The 10,284-nt window shown below is 43.7% G+C and overlaps 1 protein-coding gene across 1 annotated transcript in view; it reads right to left on the bottom strand.

Annotated features, from left to right (window-relative positions):
* Window positions 1-585: 585 nt before the first annotated feature.
* The window catches only part of LOC115110542 (cdc42-interacting protein 4 homolog), a 29,054-nt gene continuing 19,355 nt past the window's right edge, over window positions 586-10,284 (bottom strand). Inside the window, 8 exon segments of the mRNA XM_029636292.2 lie at window positions 586-2,337; window positions 2,441-2,577; window positions 2,678-2,787; window positions 4,619-4,751; window positions 4,951-5,060; window positions 5,885-5,914; window positions 9,654-9,751; window positions 9,754-9,823. Of these exon segments, the coding sequence (XP_029492152.2) occupies window positions 2,186-2,337; window positions 2,441-2,577; window positions 2,678-2,787; window positions 4,619-4,751; window positions 4,951-5,060; window positions 5,885-5,914; window positions 9,654-9,751; window positions 9,754-9,823 (840 nt within the window). The 3' untranslated portion in view covers window positions 586-2,185.

The following is a 10,284-nucleotide window of genomic DNA, read 5'->3' as shown; positions in this document are numbered from 1 at the left end:
TGATTAGTAGGACATGCATGACAATAACCTCTGTAGTTGGTATGTTTTCAAGTGAATAGTTGTTAATAATGCATGTAAATTATTGTACATAATAATAAACAAGTTTAGGAAGGCTTAATACATTGTTTGAATACCATGCTCAGAGAGAGCAGGATAGAGGACAAGGCTACTTGGATATCAGATCACAAGAAATTATACACTACAGCAATAGTGCCATCTGCTGTGACTCTGCTATACACTCTAAAAATGAGGGATTCAACAAGGGTTCTTCTAAGATCCTCAAAGTCCTTTGAAGAACCTTAGGGTTCTTGACACTGAAAATTGTACCCCAAACGGTTCTTTGAGGATCTTATAGGGCTTCCCCCAGTTTCAATTTGAAGAACCCCTAAGGAGACTCCAACAGCCTTTCCCTTTAAGAATATGTAGATGCACTTGACATTTCTAGACATTTCCTCATCTCATTCAAATGAATCTTATTTCTTGGGGACCAACTTGCTCGCTAATAAATAATACAACGGTCGGCTGACAAACAAACACCAGACAAACATTAGCGATAAAAAAAACATGAATAAATGATACAACCACTTGAACTTTGAAATGCGTGTTACATTTATTAGTCTTAAAAAACAGAAGACATTTGCATGTTAGGTATACACACACACACAATGCTTTCAACCAGAAAGGCACCTGGACATGCGAGTGAGTTTTTACGTTAGGAATATTCCGGCGTGGCTCAAAACTGGAGCGTCTATTAAACTCCAGACAAAAGGGACACATTCACCTCACGAAGATACACATCTGCTCTCAACTTCTCAATCTTTATTCATCAGGTTAAAAAGCTAATAAGACAATAGTGGTGTAGTGATAGCTAAAATATATTATTTTATAACATAAATATGATAGTCTTAACGTTGCACATATTCTGTCTGCAACAATTTATTGGTATCGCTCTCGCCTCTGGATACAGACAGTCCACCGTGTTTACAGGGAAAAGTACAAACGGGAGTCAACTCCTATGATATAAACCAAAACATGCCTTAAACTTTAACTCCTTTAAATGTAGCAACCTACACATACTTAATAAATTATATTCTCAATACAAACAATTCATTATTTATCATTCAGAATCGAGAGCTATAAAAGAGCTCTCGTATGGGCCATTTATGTCAATGGCTTGAAACTGAGCTGTAGTGAAGATACGGCTGTGATTGTCTGAAACATTTCTTTATTGCCATCAGTATGTGTCAGTCTTTGGCCTTGTGGGGGGCTAATCTATTTATACATCAGAGCACAAGGAAATAAAGTCACGCTAACTGGTGAGTATATCTGATCTGAATAGTGGCTGTGTCAACAGGGCTTTCCTACTGAAATGCAGTGCCCATAGACCTGTGTTGAGACACTTCCTTTCTCTGAGCAAATGTTCTTTGTCCAAAACGCTGTGTGCAAATATGAAGAAGAGCAAGAATGTGATCAGTTTACATTCTGGCTGCATGGGAGTGAGAGAGAGAGAGAGAGAGAGAGAGAGAGAGCAGGTTATGCTTAATAATGTGTCAGATAAACGTCTTCTTAATCCTGGCTCCTGTTCAGTAGGGCACACTGTAGCACTGTGTTCCCATTGGACAAGTTCAGTACCTCTGTTTCACCCGGTTTCAAAATGTTTTATCCTTACTGAAAACGACCCTGATGTCAAATGCTCCAGTACAGCACTTCTAATCCTCCTCTCACTGTGAAAAGGAGAAGCCTTCCCACAGTGAGGTGAGGGCATATGGACATGTTGGTTGGTGCCGCATTCTAATCTATATCATCAGTCCTGCTATGATATCCACTACTAAACCACAACTGCACTGTGATAATATCAAGAAGAACTACGATGGAAATGTGTGGCTTGTGGTAAGTATAGTGACCTGGTACAGACATGCAAGCCAGGAGGAGCCAAAAGCACAATTGACTGCATCTTCTCTGGCCAGCAGGGGAAAGAAATCATGAGTGCGCATCTCAGCGAGGAAATCAAAGCGACTCGATTGGCCCTAGTAGTCTCCTTACGGACACCCATATGGTCCTGCCCACAGTGCTTTGTTTCTCTTTCTGATTGGTCCCATGAGAGAGCTGCCACAGTATTTTGGAATCATCATCAGTGATGACTGGCCGTTCCCTCAGGCCTCGTGTGGGTGGGATGTGTGTCGGGTCACTTGCTGAGGTTGATGCTGACGTAGGATGTTGGGATGTAGCCCTCGTTCCCGTTGGCCCTGCGGACCCTGGTCCAGCCGTCACCTTTATCCTCCTCCACTACAGACAGCACCTCCCCCTCCTGCATGGTGATGGTCCCTTCGCTGGCACCTAGCAGGGACATGACAGCATGTTACACTATCGCCATGTACAAGTGTGTTATACCATAATAGTGTTGAGTACATTGGTGTCATTGTGACCCATCCACACCTACCTGGGAAGTTGTACATGGCTGTACATTGGCCGATGGGAGCGACAAGCTCCTCCTCCTCCTCAAAGTCGTCGTCAAACTCTGCGTAGATGGCCTGAGAGGGATCTGGGGTGCCTTCTTCAGAGTGGGTTCCGTCAGGGCTGGAGGGAGAAACACATATGCTTAATAACAAATATAGATATATGACTACAGTACATTTACTGACAGCCACGAGTGAAGTCTCAGCGTCTGGTTTCTAACCTGTATGGTTCGTTGTTGTTGGAGTGAGACCTGTAGCTCAACGCATCCTCTGGTAACGTATCTCTCCTGACCATCGAATCCCCTCGCCTTCCTGCCTCTGTCAACCATGACTACGAAACAAAGCACAGAGGAAATATACCATCATTTCCTATTGATTGTGCTCGTGAGAGATTGCGAGTGAGACCAAGTCAAAGAGAGGAACGGGTTGTATATTAAAATCAGGAAAACATGAGGTCTGTGTTTACAAATAACTATGTGAAGAGGTAACAAACAATAGAGTTGAAGTCGGACGTTTACAAACACCTTAGCCGAATACATTTAAACTCAGTTTTTCACAATTCCTGACATTTAATCTGAGTAAAAATTCCCTGTCTTAGGTCAGTTAGGATCACAACTTTATTTTAAGAATGTGAAATGTCAGAATAATAGTAGAGAATTATTTATTTCAGCTTTTATTTCTTTCATCACATTCCCAGTGGGTCAGAAGTTTACATACATTCAATTAGTATTTGGTAGCATTGGCTTTAAAATGGTTTAACTTGGGTCAAAAGTTTCAGGTAGCCTTCCACAAGCTTCCCGCAATAAGTTGGGTGAATTTTGGCCCATTCCTTCTGGTAACTGAGTCAGGTTTGTAGGCCTCCTTGCTCACACATGCTTTTTTAGTTCTGCCCACAAATTTTCTATGGGATTGAGGTCAGGGCTTTGTGATGGTGACTCATATACCTTGACTTTGTTGTCCTTAAGCCATTGTCCCACAACGTTGGAAGTATGCTTGGAGTCATTGTCCATTTGGAAGACCCATTTGCAACCAAGCTTCAACTTCCTGACTGCTGTCTTGAGATGTTTCTTCAATAAATCCACATCATTTTCCTACCTCATGATGCCATCTATTTTGTGAAGTACACCAGTCCCTCCTGCAGCAAAGCACCCCCACAACACAACGGTTGCGATGGTGTTCTTCGGCTTGCAAGCTTCCCTCTTTTTCCTCCAAACATAACGATGGTCATTATGGCCAAACAGTTCTATTTTTGTTTCATCAGACCAGAGAACATTTCTCCATAAAGTACAATATTTGTCCCCATGTGCAGTTTCAAACCGTAGTCTGGATTTTTTATTACGGTTTTGGAGCAGTGGCTTCTTCCTTGCTGAGCGGCCTTTCAGGTTATGTCGATATAGGACTTGTTTTACTGTGGATAGAGATACTTTTGTACCTGTTTCCTCCAGCATCTTCACAAGGTCCTTTGCTGTTGTTCCGGGATTGATTTGCACCTTTCACACCAAAGTACGTTCATCTCTAGGAGACAGAACGCGTCTCCTTCCTGAGCGGTATGACGGCTGCATGGTCCCATGGTGTTTATACTTGCGTACTATTGTTTGTACAGATGAATGAGGTACCTTCAGGCGTTTGCTCCCAAGGATGAAAAAGACTTGTGGTCTACAAAACAAAACATCTTAGCTGATTTCTTTTGATTTTCCCATGATGTCAAGCAAAGAGGCACTGAGTTTGAAGGTAGGCCATGAAATACATCCACAGGTACACCTCCAATTGACTCAAATGATGTCAATTAGCCTATCAGAAGCTTCTAAAGCCATGATATAATTTTCCGGAATTTTCCAAGCAGTTTAAAAGGCACAGTCAACTTAGTGTATGTAAACTTCTGACCCACTGGAATTGTGATACAGTGAATTATAAGTGAAATCATTTGTGTGTAAACAATTGTTGGTAAAATTACTTGTGTCATGCAAAGTAGATGTCCTAACCGACTTGCAAAAACTATAGTTTGTTAACAAGAAATTGTGTGGAGTGGTTGAAAAAAAGAGTTTTAATGGCTCTAACCTAAGTGTATGTAAACTTCAGACATCAACTGTATGTATTCTAGCTTGCATATGGGAACATGACATGCAGTACATGACTGTGGCCAGTAGAGGGGAGTCCATTACCTCATACTTGCTGAGCTCTAATCTCAGTCTCTCCATGTTCTGGGCTGTCTGGTTGATCTGGGGAGACAGGCTAGCAGGATCTCCCATCTGGGGGTTCTTCTCATACACATCCTTCATCTTCTCCAGGGCCTCACTGGAGAGACACACACAGAGACAGAGCAACGGAGAGGGAAAGAGAGAGGAGATGAGAGGTGGATTGATTCTCTGTGGAAATGCATCCCCTGTGGAGTGCAGTAAATTGGTAAACACACACACACCACACACTGTTGGGAGAAGTTGTCAGCAGTCACAGAGATGGTTGTCAAAGCAGTCAATCAAACTCCCCCACACACCTCTGGTCCACTTCTTTTTGCAACTCCTTGCCAATGTCATCTAGTTTTTGTTGTAACCTCTTCCTGCGCTGCTCGGGGGGGAGATGACCAAAGTCCTCTGTCACCGTGGGCTGAGAAAACACACAGGGAGGAACAGTCACTTTAACACGGACGCACGCGCACACACACATTCTCCATCACCATGGCACGTGGTAGGAGAGGAACACACCCCGCCACCCACAACCACCTCTAGAGAAAACGCCGGTCTGTGGTTATGGTTCAGCTCAAGGGAAATGGTTGATGACAAGAAAACATATTTAACCTCTAATGACAGTTTTTGCTTTAGAGTGAACAAACAGATATGCTTAGTTTTTACAGTGAGCTGAACCCAAGACCACCACCATTATCACCCATATAATCATTCCATTGGCAGCACACCCACCCAACTAAAAACCTGTTTTTAGGAACTCTTCCCATTGGGTTTTATAGTGAACGTTTAAAGGAAGGAGGTTATCAGTGACAGACCAGTAAAACAATGGAGGTAAACTGAAGCCAATATAAAATCGGTCAAATTATACAAATTAGATAATGTTGCCCCATTGCTGAAGTGACTTGAGTTAAGTGTTGTTACAGCCCTAATCCACCAGGTGGCCACCTCTTCAACTCTAACTCCAAACGGAAAGACAGACAGGCCATGTTTTCAGCCCTCTGCTTTGCATGCAATGTTGAATTTGAATCTGGCTGTGTTCCAGTTCATGTGCTAGCAGCTAAACTAGAGCTTGAACATTCCAGCATTGATTTGAGAAGGTAAACAAGCAGACTTTAGTGTGACGTTTGAGACCAAGATGCTTGTCCAATTGTACTGATGGAGAGGTGGTCATGTGTGAGATTGCCCGTCAATGTGAGAGGCTGAGACACCCTATAACACCCCACACAGACACCCCTCTAGTATTACCATTACTATGATCCTCTCTGGAGTGAGCCTCTGAGGGAGAAAGAAATAGACAGACAATGTGTGTGTGAGAGAAAGAACTGGGTGGTTTGAACCCTGAATGTTATTTGGCTGAAAGCTGTGGTATATCAGACCGTATACCATGGGTATGACAAATTTTATTTTTACTGCTCTAATTACATTGGTAACCAGTTTATAATAGAAATAAGGCACCTCGGGTGTTTGTGGTATATGGCCAATATACCACAGCTAAGGGCTATATCCAGGCACTCCACGTTGTGTTGCGCATAAGAACAGCCCTTAGCCGTGGTATATTTGCCATAGACCTCACCATCTCGGGCTTTATTACTTAAATATACAGTCGTGGCCAATAGTGTTGAGAATGACACAAATATACATTTTCACAAAGTCCGCTGCCTCAGTTTATATGATGGCAATTTGCATATACTCCAGAATGTTATGAAGAGTGATCAGATGTATTGCAATTAATTGCAAAGGCCCTCTTTGCCATGCAAATGAACTGAATCCCAAAAAACATTTCCACTGCATTTCAGCCCTGCCACAAAAGGACCAGCTGACATCATGTCAGTGATTCTCTCGTTATCACAGGTTTGAGTGTTGACGAGGACAAGGCTGGAGATCACTCTGTCATGCTGATCGAGTTCGAATAACAGACTGGAAGCTTCAAAGGTAGGGTGGTGCTTGGAATCATTGTTCTTTCTCTGTCAACCATGGTTACCTGCAAGGAAACACGTGCCGTCATCATTGCTTTGCACAAAAAGGTCTTCACAGGCAAGGATATTGCTGCCAGTAAGATTGCACCTAAATCAACCATTTATCGGATCATCAAACTTCAAGGAGAGCGGTTCAATTGTTGTGAAGAAGGCTTCAGGGCACCCAAGAAAGTCCAGCAAGGGCCAGGACAGTCTCCTAAAGTTGACGCAGCTGCAGGATCGGGGCACAACCAGTACAGAGATTGCTCAGGAATGGCAGCAGGCAGGTGTGAAGACAAGGTGAGCGCTACCATCAGTCCTGTGTCATGTCAACAGTAAAGCATCCTGAGACCATTCATGTATGGGGTTGCTTCTCAGCCAAGGGAGTTGCCTAAAAACACAGCCATGAATAAAGAATGGCACCAACACATCCTCCGAGAGCAACTTCTCCCAACCATCCAGGAACAGTTTGGTGACGAACAATGCCTTTTCCAGCATGATGGAGCACATTGCCATAAGGCAAAGGTGATAACTAAGTGGCTCAGGGAACAAAACATTGATATTTTGGGTTCATGGCCAGGAAACTCCCCAGACCTTAATCCAAATCAAATTGTATTTGTCACATACACGTGGTTAGCAGATGTTAATGCGAGTGTAGCGAAATGCTTGTGCTTCTAGTTCCAACCATGCAGTTGGAACTAATCTCATTGAGAACTTGTGGTCAATCCTCAAGAGGCGGGTGGACAAACAAAACCCCACAAATTCTGACAAACTCCAAGCATTGATTGATTATGCAAGAATGGGCTGCCATCAGTCAGGATGTGGCCCAGAAGTGAATTGAAAGCATGCCAGGGCGGATTGCAGAGGTCTTGAAAAAGAAGGTTCAACACTGCAAATATTGACTCTTTGCATCAACTTCATGTAATTGGCAATAAAAGCCTTTGACACTTATGAAATGCTTGTAATTATACTTCAGTATTCCATAGTAACTTCTGACAAAAATATCTAAAGATACTGAAGCAGCAAACTTTGTGGAAATTAATATTTGTGTCATTCTCAAAACATTTGGCTATGACTGTATATACAAAGTGCATTCGGAAAGTATTCAGACCCCTCAACTTTTTCCACATTTTGTTATGTTACAGCCTTAATCTAAAATGTATTAAATAAAACATTTTCCTCATCAATCTACACATAATACATCATAATGACAAAGAAAAAACAGATTTAGACATTTGCAAAAATGTTTACATAAGTATTCAGACCCTTTGCTATGAGACTCGAAATTCATATTAGTTGATTGGAGTCAACTTGTTGTAAATTCAATTGATTGGACATGATTTAGAAAGGCACACACCTGTCTACATAAGGTCCCACAGTTGACAGCGCATGTCAGAGAAAAAAACCAAGCAATGAGGTCGAAGGATTTGTTCGTAGAGCTCCAAGAAAGGATTGTGTCGAGCCACAGATCTGGGGAAGGGTACCAAAACATATCTGCAGCATTGAAGGTCCCCAAGAACACAGTGGCCTCCATCATTCTTAAATGGAAGAAGTTTAGAACCACCAACACTCTTCCTAGAGCTGGCCGCTCGGCCAAACTGAGCAATCGGGGGAGAAGGGCCTTGGTCAGTGACCAAGAACCAGACTACCACTGACAGAGCTCGGGAGTTCCTCTGTGGAGATGGGAGAATCTTCTCGAAGGAGAACCATCTCTGCAACACTCCACCAATCAGGCCTTTATGGTAGAGTGGCCAGACGGAAGCCACTCCTCAGTAAAATGTACATGACAGCCCACTTCGAGTTTGCCAAAAGGCACTTAAAGGAATCTCAGACCATGAGAAACCAGATTCTCTGGTTTGATGAAAACAAGGTTTAACCTCTTTGGCCTGAATGCAAAGCGTCACGTCTGGAGGATATCTGGCACCATCCCTACTGTGAAGCATGGTGGTGGCAGCATCATGCTGTGGGGATGTTTTTCAGTGGCAGGGACTGGGAGACTAGTCAGGATCGAGGGAAAGATGAACGGAGCAAAGTACAGAGAGAGCCTTGATAAAAACCGGCTCCAGAGCACTCAGTATCTCAGACTGGGGCAAAGGTTCACCTTCCAACAGGACAAAGACCCTAAGCACACAGCCAAGACAATGCAGGAGTGGCTTCAGGAAAAGTCTCTGAATGTCCTTGAGTGGCCTAGCCAGAGCCCAGACTTGAACTCCTCTGGAAACCTGAAAATAGATGTGCAGCAACGGTCTCGGTCCAACCTGACAGAGCTTGAGAGAATCTTCAGAGAAGAATGGGAGAAATTCCCTAAATACAGGTGTGCCAAGCTTGTAGCTTCATACCCAAGAAGACTTGAGGCTGTAATCGCTGCCAAAGGTGAAGGGTCTGAATACTTATGTAAATGTAAACATTTGCAAACATTTGGGTGTAGATTGAGGAGGGAAAAAAACTAAACAACGTAATTAATTTTAGAATAAGGCTGTAACATAACAAAATGTGGAAAAAGTGAAGGGGTCTGAATACTTTCCGAATGCACTGTGTATTCAGAGTATAAAAAACATGAAGGACACCTGCTCTAAGCTTAAATGCGGATTTTAAAGCCTTGAGACAATTGAGACATGGATTGTGTATGTGTGCCATTCAGAGGGTGAATGGGCAAGACAAAAGATTGAAGTGCCTTTGAACAGGGTATGGTAGTAGGTGCCAGGCACACTGGTTTGTGTCAAGAACTGCAACAGTTTCCTGTGTGTATCAAGAATGGTCCACCACCCAAAGGACAACTGTGGGAAACACTGGAGTCAACATGGACCAGCAACTCAATATTAGAAAGGTGTTCTTAATGTTTGGTATATTCAGTGTCTGACACCTTCAAAGATTCGGTCTTTCCACTCTGAAAGGTCAACATCTGAAACCGAAAACATTTTGCTCAATAATTTAGTCCGTTTTGATTGGACATATTCAGTCATTTCCTGGAACAATAAGAAAGAACAGGTTGATCCACCAAACAGGTTAACAGAGGCCTTTGCGAGGAGACGTTGTGGCCACTGACCCTGATGACTCACCATTCGCCCGAGGGTCCGGAAGGAGGATATTCTGGGTTTGACTGTCTTATTGATCTCCTTCAAACAGTACGACAATGGGTCCCGGCCGAACTTGGGGGAGGGGGTCCGTTAGCGGGTGAGGAGGCGGGGGGCGTGGACAAGGGAGTGAGTGAGGAGGGGGAGGGAGAGAGCTGGGGCGGGGTGAAGCACAGACACCCAGGGAGGGGGTGGCATGGAGGGAGAGAGGGAGGGGAGGACAAAAACAGATGACAAGGGAAAGAGAGAGAGACACCATCAACACACCACACAGAGAAGACGACACTGCAGCAGTTACACCTGCAGAAGCCCACAGCCACCGGATCATTCACATAGCGCCACAACAGCCGCACTACAGCCCCAACACCAGCAATGCAACAACAACAAAACACAAGCCACGATGAAGGGTAGAGTAGAGTGAGCCTACGTGAGGAACAAGGTTGACAGATTGGAGCGGACCAACGGGAGGTTCCATTGGTTAACCGCAATCTGGACACAGATACATAGGTAGACTGAACTGGGTACAAAGTACACCCTATAGGTCTGGGCCTGGTATACATGCTTGTAATACGGGTAATAAGAAACATGGCAGGTCTCTACGCTGGTGGGAACTACT

This window comes from Oncorhynchus nerka, linkage group LG26 (assembly GCF_034236695.1).
Source record: "Oncorhynchus nerka isolate Pitt River linkage group LG26, Oner_Uvic_2.0, whole genome shotgun sequence".
Lineage (NCBI taxonomy): Eukaryota > Metazoa > Chordata > Actinopteri > Salmoniformes > Salmonidae > Oncorhynchus > Oncorhynchus nerka.
The sequence above is the reverse complement of the archived record's forward strand: the minus strand, read 5'-3'. Positions and strand labels throughout refer to the sequence as shown.